The following is a 21,860-nucleotide window of genomic DNA, read 5'->3' as shown; positions in this document are numbered from 1 at the left end:
ATTACAACAACTACACTTCACCCAGCAGAACAGACATTGCTGGAAGGTTGCTGGATACAGTGAATGAGAAGGAAACTGAACAGTGTGCAAAAAACAGTGATGAGAAATTCGTTAATCTGAGCCTTGATGCATGCAGCAATGTACACAATGATTTAGTAATATGTGCTTGTGTGACAACAGAAGATGGGTTTGTCAATCTTTCAGAAAAAATGGATACGTCAGGAAATGCCCATGCAGCAGAGTACTTAAAAAACGGGCAGTAAAAGCTATAACAAAAATTCAAGTGTCAAGCACATAGCTTTGTCACTGACAATGTTGCAAATGTAGCAAAGATGAGAAGAAATCAAAGAGGGAACCTGAAATTTATGTAGGTGCAGTGCTCATTTGATGCATCTTTTAGCCAGAGACTTAAGTATGACTCCAGGAATAAATGAAAATGTTGCTGAAATTGCAAAATACTTCATCACTTTTCTTCAGCTTCACTGAAAAGAGCAAGATCTAAACTAATTCTCCCCCATGGTGTACAACTGAATTCAGTGGTTGACTGCTTTGAGCTATTTATTAAAAAAACTTGTCTATTCTGATAACAATTTACAATGAAAATCAGGACAAAATAAATGGAACTATCACAGCCAAAGTAGTCAACATCAGACTAAACGGAAATGTAGAAGATATGCTGAATGTCACAAAATCCATTTTCATTGCCTTGAACAAACTGCAGAAAGATTGCTGCTGTATTGCTGATACAGTCGACTGAAGAAAGACTCCAGCAACAAAAGTTATATTGCAGGTAGTAAAGAAGAGGATGGATCAAGCACTTACTCCACCTCAATTTCTTGCCAATATTACCAACCCAAAATACTAGAGTAGATATCTCACTATTGAAGATGATGCTACTGCAATAGCATGGCATCTAATCTCATCAATAATGCCATAATAGATTTCAGGACTGGAGGTGAACCATTCTAGTAATACATGTTTGCTGAAGATATTTTGAAGAACATCATACCACCAAACTTGTGGTAAGTCCCTAGCTAAGCACCTGGAACCAGTTTGTTGAAATGCTAAATCAGCTTTTAACAGCAACAGCCTCTTCTGCAGGCACAGAAAGAACATTTTCTTCATTTGGACTAATTTATTCAAAGTTGAGGAATCAAATGGGAGTTGAAAAAAAAGCAGGAAAATGTGTCTTTTCCAGTCTATGAATAAAAACGATGAAGGAGGGGATGAGATCTACTAGTTTTAAAAGTTTGAAGAACAGCCTAAGTGACTTAGGAGACTGTGCTCTCATTTTCAAAATACTTAGGTGAGTAGAAACTTGAGCTCCAGTCTAAGCTAATCCTAAAAAATACAAGGTGAATCACATAGTGCACAAGCGAAGCAAACACTGCCAAGGGATTCCTCTTGCAGCCACGGACATGAAAAAGGAACATGGGGCAGGTGAGCCTGCTCCACTGCTTATGCCCTCAGTGAGAGATACGAAATGGTATAGAAACAGCCCCAAAAGAAACTGCTGGCCAAAAAAAAAAAAAATCTGATCTCAGGCGTATGGGGTGCATGTGATCCAAGAGTGGAATCTGTGTGGACAACACAGAAAGAATAACCTTCTGTTTCTCCATCTGCAGTCACTTCATAACAGGAGAAGAAAGAAACTAGAGGAGAGTTGTGCTAAACTCAAAGAAAGATGTGTAGAATGAAAATGGCTCATGCACAACCCCAGTCAGCTGCACTCTGCAACCTGGTACGAAAAGTACAGGACTTTTGCATGCAAACACAGTGCTATCCCCCTCTTTGATGCCTCTCAAAAACAGGAAGCAGGACACAAAGAACAATGGATAGAAGAGAGGATTAAAAATATATGAAAACCAACAGAAAACAGTGGTAGTTTTTAAGTATCTCACATGATGTTCCACTAAATTTAACTTTTAGCAGCCAGCTCTACTACTATTGCACAAATAGTTCTGTCTTTTCCAATTTTTTTGTTTTGGTTTGTTTTTTTTTTTGTTTTGGTTTTTTGTTTTTTAAGAATACAAAGAGTGCTACATTGCCAAAGAAAGACACAAGATATTCTTTCCTTCCTCTATCTGCCCCTTGCCCAGATAGCACTAATGTCATTAATTCTTAGGGTATATCTACACTGCAATTAGACCTGCAGATGACTCTGGCTAAGAGGCTCAGGGGCTATTTAAATGCAGTGTAGACGTTCAGGCTCAGGCTGCAGCCCACTCTCTGGGCCCCTCCCACCTCAGAGTCCTAGAGCTCAGGCTCCAACCCAAGTCAGACTGTCTATACACAATTAAACAGCCCTTTAGCAGAAGCCCTGGGAGCCCAAGTCAGCTGGCACAGGCCAGGGTTGGGTTTTTAATTGTAGTATTGGCTTTATACCTACCGCTTCCTAAAATCCTGAGGGAACTACAACTAGTTTTGTATAGATCACTTCCAACATACCAGTGTTAAGTCTATTACTTACAGGATCCATTAAAAACACTCGTGAAGCAGCTGTCAGATTTAAACCAACTCCACCAGCTTTTAGGGATAGCAGCATTATGGTCGGGGACCCTTTTTGGCTGTCTTGGAAACTCTGAATTGCTTGTACTCTCTTCTTCTGTGGCATGGATCCATTCAAACGAGTAAACACAAACCCTGATTCTCTGCAGTAAAGAAAAACAACATTTATCAAGTTACTATGACAACAGGAAACATCTAGTTAAAATCCTGACCTCTGCTGTGAATGTTTAAAAGGTTATGCTTCTAGTCAAAACAGAAGTTAAGGTACATGGATCTATACCACTAAACAAAGAGTAATAGGATTCTCTTATATTCTAAAAGAAAAGCACATTTTGTTCAATTTACTTGAAATGGACATTTCACAGACATTTCAGCCACTAAGAAGTACAAAATTATAAATTAGTTCAACTTACTTCAGTGGAGTTTCTATTAGAGACAGGAAAGTGGTGAACTGAGAAACAATCAGACACTTTACAGCTGGATTCTGCTTCCTTAGGTCTATCAAAGCATGCATTAGAGCACTGATCTGAAATGCCAAAAATTAAGATTTATGCAATAGGGTTATGATCCCAATCTTTTGGATACTTCAAAAGCTTTGTGCTTAGGTACTGTGCTGATGGCTGATAATTTACCCTGTAATAAAACAGGGTAATCCTAAAGAAAATTTGTTTTTTAGAACAACTCCTGAAAAGAAAATAAGAACTGGCCAGTTTTTATGGCTATAAAGGTAGCTATTGGGAAGTTGGCAATGTTTGGAGAAAGTTTCCTGAGGAATTAATATCAACCTAATCTGTGTATCCAATGCACTTTTCTCCTACTGACAAAGTGTCAACAACCTTCTTCAGGCCAGAAAGCATGCAAAGAGGAAGGACGTGGAGGGGGAACTCAAAGCAGTGAGACTGAGGCAGGGGTTCTGGGCGGGACCAGTGCTACAGAACATCAGAGGAGGAAAAGGAAGATCAGATTCCTTTTGGAGCTGAGAGAATAAAGAATGACCTCCTTCCACCTTTGAGCCCAAAGGCCAAATATTTTTGTTCTTCAGCTTCTATAACTGTCAGGATAGAGATATTTTTAAAGGCTCAATATATACTGACTTTGAAAGGGCAGTACCCTTCTTGCAAATTTAAATTAAGTTTGTTGAGAAACAGTCAAATTCTGCAATTAAAACCAAAAAAAGAAATCAAATGAAGACAGGAAAATTTCAGATTTGGCAGTAAGACCTTGTACACTGATGAGGTTGAGGCTAAACAAAAAAAGGTAAACTTTATAAAAAGATATAACCAGCTGGGTAAACTAGTGAAATAATGTTCCTTAATAAAACATTTGTGAAATATAATGTCTGAAGCTCATTTATTTCAAGAATTTTAATGTGTGAAGCTCAGCAATTTTAAGAATTTTCTAAAGAAATGTATTCATTCATTTCTGATAAATTAAAGAGGATTTCCTTACATTTAGTTACAAAATATATCTTCAAAAGAAAAAAACATTAGAATTTCTGCTCTTTTACTGAAACAGTATTTTAATTAGTACACTCCACAAACAGCCCTTCACTAAGGGAGCTCCAGGTCAACAATACTACTTAGCTGCAATTTGCACTACTTTTGTCTGTTTCCTTGTTGCAACCAAGGCTTGTGGTAGGATTTTATGGTTTTAGTAGTGTTGTATTAACTTGATGTATACACCGAAAATTCAATTTTAAAGCGGAGAAAAATATTTCTATATAACGTGCTAGATTTCACTACACAAGACAGTGGGAAATTACTTTTGAACTGGATATCCATTCCCGATCACCCTTCTTCTCAAGGCTAGAATCCGACTCCTCCAGAGGACATTCTACCAAATGTTCTACTCGAAGTTCGTTCCTACAAAGAGGACATTTGGCATTTGGCTATAAAATAAAAAGGGAGTTGAAACATTAGGAAAAGCACTTTCTTCATTCTAGATCAGATTAAGAGCATTTTCCCCCTGAAAAGCTACTTTATCACTTGCAGATCAAAGAGTTCCAAGATTGCCTTTATGAAGTACATTCAGTGAAATTGAGAATATTGCATTCTGATCCATGCTAATTCACACATGGTACATTATTCCACATGATATAACTCTTCCAGCCACACCTGACACTGCAAAAATAAGATGATTCTATGTGCTACACCATGAAGACTACACTGACATTTCCATTTTAATACTATTTTATTCACATTTCTTAAAAAAAAAAATTGAAAATATTTGTTTGGAACAATGCAAACATCTGTTTATTTTTAAACTTTGAGCTAAATATGGTATATCATTCAGGTCCTCTGGAAAAGAGAGGGAAGAGAAAAACTCTCTATATTCAAAATATCAGAAGCAGAAAAATAAACCATTTTTTAAAAAAATCTGAGTTCTTAGATCAAGGACAGTCTTCTCTTTAAAAATGAAATGTGAAAGATTAACTGCAAAGTTAAGCACATCCCTACCCTTTTGCTGTATTTAGGGGCAGATATTTGGACACTGGCGGTCATTTTTTTATAGGTGCAAATAACTGCAGACATAATTTTATGCCTGCAAATATTTGCTCTCACTGAAAATAGAGACCTGGTTAAGGCAGGGCCAAGAATTTCTCTATTAACATTTCCATGGGGCAGTATTTGACAAACATAGTATGGATTGTCTGTGTTGCAGGAATGGAGAAGGGCAAGAGTTTTAGTCTACCATCTCTACAGAAGGAAAGGGAAAGGGAAACTTCTTCCCCCCGTTCCCCTCTCCCCGGGGGGTGGGGGGGGGGAAACAAACCCCACAACCCTAACAACGGTCTTAACAAAAAAACTTCTGGTTTGAGGTTTTGACTGCTGAATTATGACAAGAGAGAATGGCATCCATGTAAAAAATAAAGTGTGACAATTTTGAAATAATTCTTCTCCCCTGGCAGTTGGCTAACACAAGACTACTCAAAAATTGTAAGTTTTCACTATATTGTTTGCAGTGTTGTAGCCGTGTTGGTCCCAAGGAATTTTTTAAGTACATCAGAAGCAGGAAGCCTGCCAAACAGGCAGTGGAGCCACTACACAACAAAAAAGTGTTAAAAGAGCACTCAAGGAAGACAAGGCCATTGCAGAGAAGCTAAATGAATACTGTGTATCAGTATTCACTACAGAGGATATAGGGGAGATGCCCCAAAAGAATATCTCTGATGTGGGTAACATATCTGAAGGACTGTCCCAAACTGATGTATTAATAGAAGAGGTTTTAGAACAAGTCAATAAACTAAACAGTATTAATTCACAAGGACCAGATGGTATTCACCCAAGAGTTCTGAAGGAATCAAATATGAATTGCAGAACTACTGACAGTAGTATGCAACCTATCACAGATATCAGCCCCTGTACCAGATGACTGGAAGGTAGCTAATGTAACGCTGATTTTTAAAAAGGGCTACAGAGGAGATCCTGGCAATTACAGGCCAGTGGGCATTTTGGTGGAAACTATAGCAAAGAACAGAATTAAACAGACACACAAATAAATGCGATTTGCTGGAGAAGGGAAATGGAAATCATGCCTCACCAATCTATCAGAATTCTTTAAGGGAGTTAACAGCCATGTAGATAAGTTGACACACTACTTGAATTTTCAGAAAGCCTTTGACAAGGATCCTAATCAAAGGCTCTTAAGGAAACTAAAGTAGCCATGGAGGGAGGGTCCTCTCATAGATCAGAATTGATTGAAAGATAGGAAAAAGGCTAGGCATATATGGTCAAGTTTTCACAATGAAGAGGTAAACAGCAGGATCCTCCCAGGATACAGAGATTGGAACCTGTGCTGTTCAACATATTCATTGATGATTTAGAAAAGGGGGTGAAGTGGCAAAGTTTACAGACTATACAAAATTATTCAACATAATTAAGTCCAAAGCAGACAGCTAAGAGTTACAGAAGGGTCTCACAAAACAGGGTGACTGATCAACAAAATGGCAGATGAAATTCAATGTTGATATGCAAAGTAATCCACACTGGAAAAAATAATCCCGATTATACATATTCAATGATGGGTTCTAAATCAGCTATTACCACCCAAGAAAGATCTTGGAGTCAAGCATGGATAGCTTTCTGAAAACTTCAGCTCAATGCACACTAGTGGTCAAAAAGGCTAACAGTATGTGAGGAACTATTAGGAAAGGGATAGAAAATAAGACAGAAAATATTATAAATGCCACTATATAAATCCATGGTGTAATTACATCTTGAATACTGTGTCCAATTCTGGTTGCCCCATCTCAAAAAGGATACAGTGGAACAGAAAACATTCACAGAAGGGCAACAAATATATATGATCAAGTGTAGAGAATGGTGTCCACACAAGGACAGACTAAGAAGATTAGGGCTATTCAGAAAAGAGACAACTAAAGGGCAATATGATAGAGGTCTATACAAATCAAAAATGGCATGGAAAAAGTGAATAGAGAAGTGCTATTAATGCTTTCACACAACACAAAAACTAGGGGTCACCCAATGAAATTAATAGGCACGAGGTTTAATACAAACAAGAGGAAGTCTTTTTTCCACACAATGCATAACTAACCTGTGGAACTCATTGCCATGGAATGTTGTGATAGCCAAAAGCATAACAGGATTCAAAAAAGAAAAGGTCCTATCAATGGCTATTAGCCATGATGGTCAAGGATGCAACCCCATACTCAGGGTAACCCTAAACCTCTAACTACCAGAAACCCAGAGTGGAAGAAGAGTGGAACATTTCATAATGCCCTGTTCTGTACACTCCTCCTGAAGCTCTGGTAATGGTCACTGTTGGAGACAGGTTACTGGACAAGATGTACCATGGTCTGGCCTAGTATGGCTGCTCCCATGTGAGAGAGACAGGGCAGGTGAGGTAATATCTTTATTGGATCAGCTTCTAATGGTGGAATAGATAATCTTTTGAACTACACAGACCTCTTCCTCAGGTCTGGAGAAAATAACCAGAAAGTAACCAGTCTGAGCTAAATACAAGGTGGGTTAAGCATAGGAGGTTCAACACATGCTGCAGGAGACCACTTAAAATGAAGTGGACAATTAAGGATTAGCAAGCAAGAGGGTGTGTGACAATTTCCCGTAGTAAGCCATAAAAATCAGTGCCCGTTTTTAATGTCCAGCAGAGTTATGAATTTAAGTTCCCAGGCTTGTCTTGAGACGGCGTTATGCAGGTTTCTTTTGAGGACTGGGACCAAGAGGTCAGATATGGAGTGATCGCTTTATGACAAGTGTTCATCCACAGGTGATATGGTGTTTTTGTCTTTTATCATTTTTCTGTGTGAATTCATTTGACAAATCACATCCTGGAACAGACCACCCAAATACCCCAGAACTTTCTGCAGCACAGAAAACAACAAAACCCATGGACAGCACACCCTTAGTTGTCACCTACCATCCCCATACTGGAACCCATACAGGGTATCATTAAACAATTACAACCTATACCTGATGGGGACCATACAAGGAAATAAATCTTTACTAAAACACCCTCTTGTGGCCTTCAAACACCATCCAACCTCAGCAAGCTCATCATCAGAAGCAAGCTCCTCAGAGGCCAGGATACAGCCAACTCAAAGCAGGGCTAAACAGATGCAAAACATGCAGACATATCTCCACAGCTAAAGTGATCAAATACCCCTGACAAACACACCTGTCAAGATGAATAGGTCTTACACATGCCTAATGCAACATGTAGTGTACCTCATCCAGTGCACCAAATGCCCCAAACACCAAGAGTTGAAAATGGACAATCAGTATGCTCTTGAATGAACTCACACCGAAAAATTTAAAAGACAAGAACACCAAATCATTCCTGGCTGAACACTTTTCACAAACAATCACCTCAAATCTGACCTCTCTGTCCCCTTTCTCAACGGAAACCTGCATAATCCTTTCAAAAAACAAGCCTGGGAACTTAAATTCATAAGTCAGCTCAACATTAAAAATCATGCACTTAACAGAGACTTATCTGTCACACCTTGTATTTAGCTCAGATACAGTGGTTGCCTTCAAGACATGAGAAAGATCTCTGTGTAGCTTGAGAACTGTCCCTTCCACCAACAGAAATTGGTCCAATAATAAAAAAAAAAAAAAATTACCTAACCTACCTTTCCTCTCTTAGTTTTCACTATCTTATTCTATCATTCACCAACCTTCCACTCAGTTTACTATGGGGATAGACAATTGCTTCACCAATCCCAATATAATGTAGGTAACCTCAGAGTGAACTATTATAAAATGGTTAGCACTGACCTCTGGTGACAAATCTAGAGAGTACACATTTCCTTTGCTCAGTGCATATGTATGCAGTTTGAACAGATGTCAGCTGGCATACAAAAGGGTTGGTGGGTCTGCATGATGCAGGGGAAATTACAAGACTGCTGGGGCTTCCAAATTATCTTTTTTACTCACTTGAACAGATTACAAACAGAACTGCTAAAAAGGATCAGTTTTCATTAGAGTCTCCTATATGATGCTACTGACTGCTTCAGTTACTGAATATTTTTTTTTAAGTTCCAGTTAAATAACTGCTGTTAAACAGTTTAATTGAAAGGTGGTTTTGTCCTCACTGGTGAAAAAAAACAAAAAACAAAAAACCACACACCTTACTTTTTAGATTCACTATTAATTGGTCATCTTCAAACAAAGTAATTTTGATTTCTTTTAAATGCAGATGGAGAACATGCTAGCCAAAGGCTTGAAAAAAGTATGCATGCAGCATATCCACAGTGATAGTCCTGTGGAGGTACACAGCACTATACATGATGCTCTCATATTCATTTCCAAGACTAAAAAGGAGTGACCTGGTAAAGCACAGCAGTAATCTCAAAAGATTAATCCCATTTTATCGTGAGAAAAAGTGAACAATGACTGGTAAAATCTGCACCGGAAACAGTTGCGAGGCTCTCATTAAAGTTTATGGGATATGCGGGTGCAAATCCAAAGACAAAATTTGGGCCTTGGGCTGTTCCAGTAGGCTTAGCATACATCAGTATATTCTTTAGCCTTAAAGCTACTCTGTTTATTAATAGGATTATGATATGTCATCTGGAACGCAACGTTACCTCCGCTCTGGTCCAGATTCAATCTTTGTTGCTTTGGGATTAGTCACTATGATTAAATGCAACAACAAAATAGCTAACCTGTTCACTTTGGATGACTTCACAAATGCATGGTTTACAAAACACATGTGCGCAGTGTGTTATCACAGGAAGGTTCAGAGAATCCAAGCAAATTGCACATTCTTCATCTGAGCCAGAGCTGAGAACCAACTTCATTTTATTTACTAACTTCTCACGTAATTCTTCAGGAGTACTATAACCTAATATATATAGAAAACAAAGTTTTGTAAAACAAAAACAAAAAAAGATTTTACACATGGGGCCAGATCATCAGCATAGTTCCATTAAATTCAACAGAACCATGTTGATTTACACCAGGTGAGGATCTGGCCCACAATTTATAAACGCACTTAAATATGGCAGAATCAAGACTAATTCTGTATTACTATCTAAAAACATTTTTATGAATATTCAATTTGAGTCACTCAGACTAAGTTCAAGAAACCCTAACTGACTAAGGGCACACTGATCAGTACACGGTGCAACGTGCTCAGTGACTGAGGGGAAAAGAGCAATGTTTACGCAACAACAGTTTTGGACAGTGATTCTATTATGGAGATATTGGTAGCTACTCTGTAGTTGGGATTGCACTGTGATTTCTGCTTAAAAGGAGGAACTAATCCAACTGTTTCACACTAATTGAATGTAGCATCCAAATTTAGCACAGTAAAACTCTACATGGAAAACGTATGTCCTATGAATTTTTTTTTTTTTTTTTTTTTTAGGAATAATGTTTAGCAACATTTTAAAATGCTCTTTGAAGTTTTGCCCCATTTTCTCAAATTTCTTTGTTTCCAGAAGCTCTAAACTTCATACTGATCCTGATGACATCTTAGATATATGATCATTTTGAAATTTTAGAACTGGGCATCAGAAGTTATTCCTTATATTCAGGATATCTCAACTGGACTGTGCTAAATGCAGTCAATGGACCTACTCAGATCCAGCAGCTACTTTCCATTTTCTGAAGTTACAGGGGCATCTGCCTCTGCAGTGGAGCTGCACACTCTTGGATTCCAAAAACTTGGCCTTCAACTCTCACCCTTCCCCCCACCCTGCCATAGCCCCTATAATGGCAAAGAATCATGGGGAAAGAAAAACCCATAGCTTGCAACTCCACTACAGAGGCAGTTTCTCCTTCTGATAAAGCTGCAGGGCTGTCCCCCAATGCCTCACTCATCCTTTTGTCCTCAGAAGGGGAGAAGTGGGCCCAAGACATTAATAAACTTTCTATGGCTCAGCAGAGCACAGCCGTCCTCTGATAACCCTCCTGCAATTCACCAGTCAAGAGCTTGACTGAGGTCTGTAACAGCAGAGCTGTCAGAATCAGGGAGGAGAGTATCATCTCCTCCCTGTTTTTCGCCTCCATGACCTCCCATACTGCTCTGCTTCCCCCACATGTACTTGCCACACATATTCAGCTTTTAAATGTGTACTAGTGTTGATAGATCTACATTAAAAGCAGAACATAGTAGGAAAGGTGGACAACATGGTGGGAGCAAGGCTACCGGGGGCAATTTAGGCTGTGAAGGGTACTGGGGAGGAGTAGGTCAGGACAGGGAACAAGGCATAGGGGCAGGGGAAGGAAAGGAGGTCATGGGAAACACCAGGGCTTTGCAAAGGGCTTACAGGGGAGAATACGTATTAATACCAAATAGCTAATCACATGTATTAAAAAGAAGATGGTCAACACTGGTATATACTCATTAAACCCTGGTAATTTCCCCCACCATAAAAACCAAAACATGTACCTTAAAAGTTAAGTTTGCTAGACTGTACATTCAAATTCATTAAAACAAAACAAAACAAAAAAATTGCAGTTAAGACATTCAACACCCTCCTCCCATCTACATGCCACTCCTCATTCCTCCACTCATAATATACATAGGTCCATTTTCATCCTTCAAATCAACATGTAGTTTTAACTCAGTCCACAAATATAAAATTCACTAGTGCATGCATATGCGGACTTTACATAGCAATTACAGAACTGATATCAAATTTAGAATGACAGATCACCCATTCCCAAATTTTCATAAGCATTACAGAAAAAAACAAAAACAATCTCACAGCCACCATTTACAGAGACCACACACCTCATTTATTTACACACTAATACAAAATCATGTATGGAAGTACAGTACAATTTATAAAAGCCACCCTAACCCTATATTCATGATTAAAATACATGAACATTTGAACACTCAGAATGGTTGTTCAAGAAAAAGATATTGGAATGAGATATTAAAGGATGACAATGTGAACCAATGAGTGAACTGTAGATGGGTTGATGAATGACTCAGCTAGATATTTTGGGTTTTTTTATGGCTTGCCTTTGGTGGGATATGAAGACTAGCATAGATGACTGTAAGTTAAGGGGCGTGGGTAGGTGAGAGGATGTTTTAAAGATCAATCTAAAATTCCAAATACTGTAGGTAAAACACATTAATATACCCAATTAAAGACTAATTGTTTTTGTCCATAATACAGCAGGTAAAAAGTCTACCAATAACATTTCTATTCTTGGGACTTGAACTAAAATGCTGTTATAGTTTTTAGAATGATACACGGAAAGTACATCTACTCACCTATTTGACAACTAGAAGATGATGTATTTGTGCAAAGATGAGGATGACAACACAGCTGCCTCAATCTGAGCAAGACACCAAGGACATCTGCATAATGTGCCAGAACAGTTCCTTCATTAAAATACCTGAAGAACAATTTTAATATTATAGTGTGAAAAACATTATACCCTAAATACATGGTCTCGATGGGTCAAGTTCAGCAATCTAAACCATGTCCTATTCTTACAGTCACCTTTTACCTGTTTTTTATGCAAAACACGCCCTTTCATGTGTTTTGTTTTGTTTTGTTTTTAAATGCATACATACCCGAATGACAAAACTGGAGCACTGCCATTTAGCTAAACAGTGGTGTCCTGAACATTAGTGTTATCCCTGAATCTGACCCAGACTTTAATGGAATTGCAGCCAATTACACTCTGCACTTTAACTCACAGAAACCAGGGACATCTGGATGTCTGAACATTCTCAGTTATAAAAACTTTTTGTTGTGTAGATTTTCAAAGAGGTATATGAATTTTTAGTCACCTATTTTACATTGGCCCTGGTTCTCCACTCACCCATACTAGTGTAACTTCATTGAAGTAGGTGGACCTCCAGCTAATATAAACTATGTGACTGAAACCTTGTGCAATGCTTTGAAAAAATTACTGCTCTGGGTAAGGTGTGCGTGCCACGGTTTCTTTGACCTCAGTTTTGTTAAAGCTGTGAAATGCAAAAGCAAAACTGAAAATCCTTCAAGGTTATCTAAACTTACTAAGCTATATATATGCACTTACCATACAGGTCAAAGTAGGAAGTTCCATATACCATCATATATCAGTAACTAGCTCCTAAGACTCATTTACATTTAAGTTCTACTTTTTTCAGAAATAGTGTATGAGAATATATGTGATGTTCTACAGAAACAAGTTTTTCAAGTGCTAAAGAATTATTTTTAAGACTACTGTTAGTGTATTTTGTATTATTTGCTTCTCTCAAAGACAGTTAGGCTCATTTATGACATATGCTAGACCATTCTTCATTTTCTTCTTCATGCTAACAATTGAACAGATGTTACCGTCATTTGCAGTTATTAATTCAGGGCACACTAAGAGTGAAAAGTGGGGAGGGGGGGGGAGAGAGAAAGAGTTTGGCATATTTTAGATACATTCTGCTATTACAGCTAATATGCTTGAAACATCTGGACCAGTAGTTTTCAGAAGTCAGACTACAAAGAAAACTGACAACTCTAATAGCAACTGCACAATCTATCTTCTTTCTATCTACCTGCTAATAGCAGCTTGGCCTTCGTTCTTCACAGACTGATAGATTTTTCTCTCTTCCTCTGTAAGCGTAACATGCTGAATAAATACCTTACGTTCTGGTAACTCCAAAACAGGCTTTCCTTTAATTTTGCTTGTTTTCGTTCTCCTAAGGGTGATGTTTTTAATTAGGGACTGTAAACGCCTAGAAAAGACACATGAACCAGTCTTTAATACACTAACACAAATTACTAACAGTTTTTTTATTCAGTTTACTATATGACTGATTCTTTTGCATAAAATCTAAGCTTGATAGTATGCTACACTGCACTAAAATTAAGTTATATACAATATATTGCATTTAAAACCAAAAATGTACATTATGTTTAAACAAAGTACAAATGCATAAGTTTGTCATGACGCACTGGCAATCAAATATCAGATTTATTATCCACAAACATTTTACAAGCTCTTCATACCTCAGTCCCCCTTGGTCTCCCAGCATGACAGGGCGCTGGATTGTTCTGTGCCACCACTCTCTATCAGTAAAAGGTTTCAGTTTTAAAAAGGAGAGAAGAGACCACAAATCCTTTAAGGAATTCTGGATAGGAGTGCCTAAAATAAGAAAAAGAATCTGGAAAACCTTAAGAACCAAAAATATAAATTTGATTAAAAGTAGTCCACCCCTCCACAAATATATAGATCAAGGTTTTAAAACCCAGAACACAGAAATTTTTTTTTTTCTTCAGATTGAGTCACAGATCCACGATATGAAACAAAGTACTAGTCTTCACAAACAAGGCACCAATACACTAGCATACACTTTTTCAGGGGAGTCTTTCTGCAGCTATCTCAACTGCATATTTTAAAATGTATTAGTTTTGCCATATAGTTCCACTTTAGAGAAACAGGCAGAAATTTTGTTCAGTTTTTCAGAATTGTCAACAAATGGAAAAAAATCCATTATTCACCCAGCTCTATTCATAATAATGCCTTTGGGGCATTATTCCTTAGACAGCACATGTTTGCAGGTTGTTGTAGATGGTTTGCAGTTCACTTAGGCCCCAGTTCAGGAAAGCCTACTCAGGCCAACACTTAAGCAGGTGATTAAGTGCCATTGATTTAAGTCAAACACCTGCTATGTGTTGGCCTGAATCAAGGACTAGGTGAACAAAAAATCTGGGTTTCAAAGAAATTGAACATGTTGGTTGGTGAGCCAGTCCCTTCCTTCTTTGCTGATCATGTAAAATGAAGTTGGGATAATAGCATTATTTTAAATAGTTCAATTTGGTTGCATTCTCATCAACTTTTATAAAGATGATAGCAGCAGCAGCAGCTTTCTATGGACTTCTAATTTGCTACTGAGGACTTACGAAAAACTCTGACGTTACTTTTTCAAAACCGTTTTAAGATCTTCTTTCTGAACTAAGATTAATTTAAGAACATTCCAAAATAAGTCTGAATTTAGAGCCCAGCAGCCAAAATAAACGTTAGGTTTTCTGGATAAAACCAAAATGAAAACATTTCTTTAAAAATGTAGGGTCACTGTAGTACAAAAATAAAGGTTAACACTGCGATTACTGTGGGGTAAAATATTTCACCTGTCAGTATCCATCTTCTCTGTGCCTCCAGATTTAATGCAGCTTTAGTTTGCTGAGCATTTGGGTTTCGAATAGTGTGCCCCTCATCCAACACCACTCTCAGCCACTTTAATCTGTGTAACAGACTATCACCTCTGCTCTGAAATACAATTTTATTTTTGATCCTGTAACTCAAATCAAAATAGATCTTTTTGAAACTATGATATAGCAAGTCATAGATCTAACACATATATAGCACAAGTGAGGTAGATTCATTAAAACAGATTTGTAATAGTAGAAAATATATTCATTTTTATCTTGCTTACTCATCAAAGAATAGTAAAACGAGGAATGTGAGGAACCCACTCTTGGATTTAAAGAATCCCTGGAAACGTACATCATGTGCCTGGGACTAAGAGGATGCAAAAGGAAGAGTGAAGTCATGGAAGCCAGATCAGAAAGCAGAGGAGCGGGAAGGGGGCTTACTGATGCTAAATTAAATAGGAGGGACCATTTGAAAGATCTGATACCCAGATATTTAAAAAGGACCGAGATTTGTATGAAAACAAAGCTAGCCAAATGCATGAATTCACATATAACGGCTATCCTTATTCAGGAAATCAATATATCCCTCAAAAATAATCAGTTTTTACATACTTTCATAGATTATGCATAGGGCCCTACCAAATTCAAGGCTATGAAAAACTAATCACGGACCGTGAAACGTGGTCTTGTGTGCTTTACCCTATATAGATTTCATGGGGGAGACCAGCATTTCTCAAATTGGGGGTCCTGATCCAAAAGAGAGTTGCAGGAGGGTTGCAAGGTTATTTTAGGGAGGTTGTGGTATTGCCACCCTTACTGCTGTGCTACCTTCAGAGCCGGCACTCAGCTCTGAAGGCAGTGCCCCACCAGCAACAGTGCAGTTCCAATCCCATGCCATCCTTACTTATGTGCTGCCGCTGGCAACAGTCCTGCCTTCAAAGCTGTGATCCCAGCCAGCAGCCACCGCTCTCCACCTGCCCATCTCCGAAGGCAGCGGTGGGGCCAGCACCAACCCAGAAATAAGGTAGCAGTATCAAACACCCTCTTCCCCCCTCTCCCTCCCCCCCCACACACAATAACCCTGTGACCCCCTCCACAACTCCTTTTTAGGAAAGGACCCCCTACAATTACAACATTGTGAAATTTCAGATTTAAAAATAGATGACATTATGAAATTTATTACTTTTGAAATCCTATGACCATGAAACTGACCAAAATGGACTGTGAATTTGGTAGGGCCCTCACTATGCAATTCAAAAAGCTTTACTGAAGTGCCATGGCTGTGTAAAATTAAGCAGCAGACAGGGTTGGAACATTTAGATCCACTGCAGAGAGCTCTCCAAATTGAGCTAACAGAGTAACTAATAGCAGTAGTACGTGGTCATCCTTACTGTGGATCAGCAATAGAAGGGGATGGGACATTTTGCCAGAGGGTTTCACAGATTTTTTGCTGACATCAGAGGGAAAGGTGAGACTCGGGAATCTTGGGTTCCATTCCAGGCTTTGGAGGGGAGTACACTATATATTGAACACAAACACTTCTACCAAATTCCCTTCCCTCCCCCCACCGCCACCCTTCAAATTCAACCTCTTCTGCCCGGTCTCAGTCCTGTGTCTTTTCCATCATGGCTCCTTGTCCCAGTCCCATTCTCCTTGTCTACCCAATCCCAGTTCCCTTGCCCAGAAAATCCTTGCCTCACCCCTCAGGACTCCACGTCGGTTATTCCCCTCCCGCACTTTCATTCCCCCTGCCCAACCCTAGTTCCCATCCATCCCCTAGCTTCCTATCTCCAGTCTCCTTGCTCACACGATCCTCTGCCTCTTTTCTACCCCAGAATCCATCTGCCCCTCCCTCCACATTCCCCATCCTGACTGGCCTCCAGGGATTCTCATTCAGTTTTAGTGTCCCGCATCTCCCCAGCTCTTTGTCTCAGGTCTCTTTTCCCAACCAGTCCTTGTTCTACCTTTGCACCCAAGTTCCTTATCAGTCTTCCCTCCCATCTTATCTCCTCCCCCATTCGTTCTAAGTCCCAGTCTCTCCCTCAAGCTCTTCATCCAATCTCAGTCTCTACCCACACCTCTATCTGCTGCCTCTCAGCCCATCTGCCCCCTCTACTCCTAGTCCCAGTATCCTGGCACAGCTAGTCCCAAATTACCAATTGCCCACCCCACCCCAAGTCCCAGTTTTCGCCTTCCCTCCAGTTGCCTATCCTAACCTGCTCTCCACTCAGGTCTGACTCTTGTCCCCCTCTGCAAATGAATCAGATAGCTTCCTCCTCCATGCTGCCAGGGCACTGAGCACTAAAAGATACACTCTCCCTGCTCAGTTCAGGTGCTCAGATCCAGCACAGCCCACTGCTACCCAGAACTGAAATTGTAGGGTAAACCCTGCTCAGCCCCAGGCTAGATCAAACCCAATGCAGTCAGAATCTGTGGGGAATTTAATTGCTAAAAATCAAAGAAATGTCTACTAAGCACTTAATACAATATACACATTCAAAGAAAGCCTCCCACTCTCCATAAATGGCCATTTTGGGTTTGTTTGGTTTTTTATCATCTGATACAAAAAGTTGCTATAAAGATATTTAGTATTTTACTTACTCCATAATCGCTGGCTAAAATGTTGTAGGTTGTTAGTACTATGTCTTGTTTTGAAATAAATGCTGGGTCTTTGCTGCGGTCAGGACCATAATAAACATATATATTCAAGCGAACATCTGATCTGATATGTTGTTCAAACTGGTCCTGAAAAGAAAAGTCATTAACAGAAACTGCAATTAACCAAATGTTGCCACATAACTATATTCCTTAAGGATGGCTTACAAAACAACTGTAGATTCTGTTCCGACTCTGTGGCATACTGCAACTACCAATGGTGGAACATAGGACAGACATAACAAAAGTCAATTGTTTTAGGATAAGAGAGGCAGAGGGAACTGAAGCAGCCAACTTAGTTACAGCAAAAACAGAGCCAAAAACAAAGCAAAGCTGTATAATCAATCACAAGTAATTGTACTGCAATGGAGTTGAGGGGAGGGACAGAGGGAGGAGACCATTTTTTACACATGTAAAATAAAGCTACAATGGCATTTCTGAATAAATAAGAAAAAATAAATGAAAGTGACTGGTTAAAAATTACTAGCATTTTTTCAAGATCTACTTTTCATCATTAGTGTTTAAATTTTGCACTTCTTTTAAATAAAACAGCTAATCTTCACTTGTCACTTTCATTTTTGTTTCTAAAGTGTTTCGCCTTTGTCGCTCTCCAGCACTGGCACCATGTTGCAGAATTTGAGCTGCTGACAAAAAGAAGGGGTAAAGTCTAAAGAAACCGATATCAATAAAAAGTATCACAGTTCTAGGACACAAATATAATATATGGAGGGAGTAATTTAATCTCCCTCAATCAGTTCTCCACACAAAGCTTCATTTGTAGAGTTTTCTGCAAGTTTCTCCATTACTGAGTAAGTATTAGGCAGCATTTCTTCTCGTAATTTTATTCCAGCATCTTCTCGAATCACCAGACTCTAGAGAAGGAATTATAGCTAGAGATAGGCAAGATTTTTCAGATGAATAGTTTATTCCCCCCCAAAATTGCAGTTTCAGTTGATTCAGAACTATCTGCGAATTTGTCAGTTTCAAACAATGAAATGAAAACAGTAGTTTCAGATGCTAAAGTCCAGAGTCCAATTTTGTAGTTTTACCAAAAAAAAAAAAAAAAAAAAAATGAACAGGCCAAGAAAAAAACTGAAAAAGCAAAAGTATTTTCTCTCATCTCTTTTCAATTTTAATTATCTCTGTGTTGTAAAATCCGTTAGCATAAAGCTTCAGCAGAGACATGTGATTTTTAAGCTGACTATCCCTTTAACATGTTTACAAACAATGAACAACTCTCCTGCAATAAAAAAGGAGGGTGGAAATGTGAACCGGTGTGGAACCCATTTGCTCAGTAATGACTCCCCTCACAGGGTGACCAGTATTCATAGCTCTTTAATGGACATGAAATAAATCACATGCATCAGTGAATAAAAGCCATTCAGTCTCATGGCTCTATGATGTCACTTCAATTTGTTCTAGTATCAAAAATTACTAGGGCTGTCAAGTGATTTAAAAAAATAATCGCAATTAAATCACCCTGTTAAACAATAATAGAATACCATTTATATAAATATTTTTGGATGTTTTCCACATTTTCAAATATATTGATTTCAATTATAACGATTTCAATTATAACAAAGAATACGAAGTGTACAGGGCTCACTTTATATTTACTATAAATATTTGCACTGTAAAAATAAAAGAAACAGTATTTTTCAATTGACAATACAAATACTGTAGTGCAATCTCTTTATCATCAAAGTTGAACTTACAAATGTAGAGTTATATACAAAAAATATCTGCATTCAAAAATAAACAATGTCAAACTTTAGAGCCTACAGGTCTACTCAGTCCTACTTCTGGTTCAGCCAATCGCTCAGACAAACAAGTTTGTTTACATTTGCAGGAGATAATGCTGCTTGCTTCTTGTTTACAAAGTCATCTGAAAGTGAGAACATGCATTCGCATGGCACTGTTGTAGCCGACATTGCAAGATATTTACATGCCAAATGTGCTAAAGATTCATATGTCCCTTCATGCTTCAACCACCATTCCAGAGGACATGGATCCATGCTGATGATGGGTTCTGCTCGATAATGATCCAACGCAGTGCAGACCAACACATGTTCATTTTCATCATCCGAGTCAGATGTCACCAGCAGAAGGCTGATTTTATTTTTTGGTGGTTTGGGTTGCTGTTTTAAGACTTCTGAAAGCATGCTCCACAGCCCGTTCCTCTCAGATTTTGAAAGGCGCTTCAGATTCTTAAATCTTGGGTTGAATGCTGTAGCTATTTTTAGAAATCTCACATTGGTGCCTTCTTTGCGTTTTGTCAAATCAGCAGTGAAAATGTTCTTAAAAAGAACAACATGCTGGGTCATCATCGGAGACTGCTATAACACGAAATATGTGGCAGAAAGTGGGTAAAACACAAAGCCGGAGACATACAATTCTCCCCCAAGTTCAGTCACCAATTCAATTAATGCAGTTTTTTTTAAAACAAGCATCATCAGAATGGCAGCACATCTTCTCGAATGGTGGCCAAAGCATGAAGGAGCATACCAATGTTTAGCATATCTGGCACATAAATATCTTGCAGTGCTGGTTACTGAAGCGCCATGCAAACGTCTGTTCTCACTTTCAGGTGACATTGTAAAGAAGAAGTGGGCAGCATAACTCCAGTAAAATGTAAAACTTGTTTCATTTAGTGATTGGCTGCACAAGAAGTAGGACTGAGTGGACTTGTAGGCTCTAAAGTTTTACATTGTTTTGTTTTTGAGTGCAGTTATGTAACAAACAAAATCTACATTTGTAAGTTGCACTTTCATGATAAAAAATTGCACAATGATACTTATATGAGGTGAATTGAAAAATACTATTTTTTTTTATCATTTTTACAGTGCAAATATTTGTAATAAAAACATTATAAAGTGAGCACTGTTCACATTGTATTCTGTGTTGTAATTGAATAAATAGATCTGAAAATGTAGAAAAACATCCAAAAATTTTAATAAATTTAAATTGGTATTCTATTGTTTAACAGTGTGATTAAAACAGCAATTAATCTCAATTAACTCAAAAAAATTAATCGCGATAAAAAAGTCACTTGAGTTAACTGCAATTAATCAACAGTCCTAAAAATTATCTATTTTTTGAACAACTGCTTTATTTCAAAATTAGGAGAAGCAGTAATTTTAGTCACATGACATGTTACTGGAGAAATGTATTTGTATTGTCATAATTAAGAGTAAAAACATATTAAAGAATTAACATGATAATGTAAAACCTACAATCCAGTTGCTTAGGACAGAGAGCGGACAGATGATCAGTGTTGTTCTGGGACCCTCTTCAGAATCATTTTTCTTAACAGACTGTACAATTGCAGTACCTGAGAAAATAGAAGTGACACTTAGCAGGATAATCATTTACCTTAATCCTTTATTTTGAAAGATTATAACAAATACGACGCTAAAAAAATGTGAGTAGTTCCTTGAAGTCCTTTCGGAGGTCCCCATCAAAATAATGCAATCTTCACATAAGAAACATCTGTATAGTATTTCAGTTTGAAAAGAAAAATTCATAAGGCTTGTGTTTATTTCTTCATTACCTTTTTTCTTTGCTTTCTTTTTTAATGGAGCGGATGGAGATGCAAGAGCAGACGCAAAGCCTGTGTCTTCTTGAATAACGCAAGAAGCTGCTGCCAAAAGACCACATCCAAATGCAAGACATTTTAAAAATGTGTGCATGGGTAAGTATATTTTTATTACATTTATGTTACACTAAGTATTAACCAAATGAACTGATTTTCTCACTGTTTTACAGGTAGCTACTAACACGGAGTAACTCTCAAAGGGACAGAATCTATCCGCCATTAGGACAAACGATTTAGCACAAGTTTCACTTCAGGAGTACACATAAACATAAAGTACTTTAGACTTGTTTACACAAACACTCAGCACACATCAAGCTGGGGTGTAAACCTACCCTCTGCTAGCCTGCCATGCATTAAGTGCCCATGTGGACCCTGCTGCCAAATACTAAAAGTTCCCTAGTGTGCTCTTGTTTCAAAGCAGCATAGATCAAAGCGCACTAGGGAACTTTCAGTGCCCGCCAGCTGTGTTCTCACAGACACGTAGTCCAGGCAAGGTAGCATAGGGTAGATGTACATCACAGG

General features: G+C 38.3%; 1 protein-coding gene across 4 annotated transcripts in view; it reads right to left on the bottom strand.

Annotated features, from left to right (window-relative positions):
- HLTF (helicase like transcription factor) overlaps nucleotides 1-21,860 on the bottom strand; it is a 46,845-nt gene that overhangs the window by 4,843 nt on the left and 20,142 nt on the right. For 2 of the 4 annotated variants that reach the window (XM_077825815.1, XM_077825819.1), the window contains 11 exons: nucleotides 21,294-21,383; nucleotides 20,977-21,074; nucleotides 17,690-17,833; nucleotides 15,065-15,203; nucleotides 13,943-14,078; nucleotides 13,489-13,668; nucleotides 12,223-12,347; nucleotides 9,656-9,834; nucleotides 4,271-4,396; nucleotides 2,922-3,034; nucleotides 2,471-2,651 (listed from right to left, as the gene is read on the bottom strand). In XM_077825815.1, the coding sequence (XP_077681941.1) occupies nucleotides 2,471-2,651; nucleotides 2,922-3,034; nucleotides 4,271-4,396; nucleotides 9,656-9,834; nucleotides 12,223-12,347; nucleotides 13,489-13,668; nucleotides 13,943-14,078; nucleotides 15,065-15,203; nucleotides 17,690-17,833; nucleotides 20,977-21,074; nucleotides 21,294-21,383 (1,511 nt within the window). The remainder of the gene's footprint in view (nucleotides 1-2,470; nucleotides 2,652-2,921; nucleotides 3,035-4,270; nucleotides 4,397-9,655; nucleotides 9,835-12,222; nucleotides 12,348-13,488; nucleotides 13,669-13,942; nucleotides 14,079-15,064; nucleotides 15,204-17,689; nucleotides 17,834-20,976; nucleotides 21,075-21,293; nucleotides 21,384-21,860) is intronic. The other 2 variants (XM_077825817.1, XM_077825818.1) reach the window with 2 other exon arrangements.

The sequence above is a fragment of the Eretmochelys imbricata genome, chromosome 9, assembly GCF_965152235.1.
Source record: "Eretmochelys imbricata isolate rEreImb1 chromosome 9, rEreImb1.hap1, whole genome shotgun sequence".
NCBI classification, from domain to species: Eukaryota; Metazoa; Chordata; order Testudines; family Cheloniidae; genus Eretmochelys; species Eretmochelys imbricata.
The sequence above is the reverse complement of the archived record's forward strand: the minus strand, read 5'-3'. Positions and strand labels throughout refer to the sequence as shown.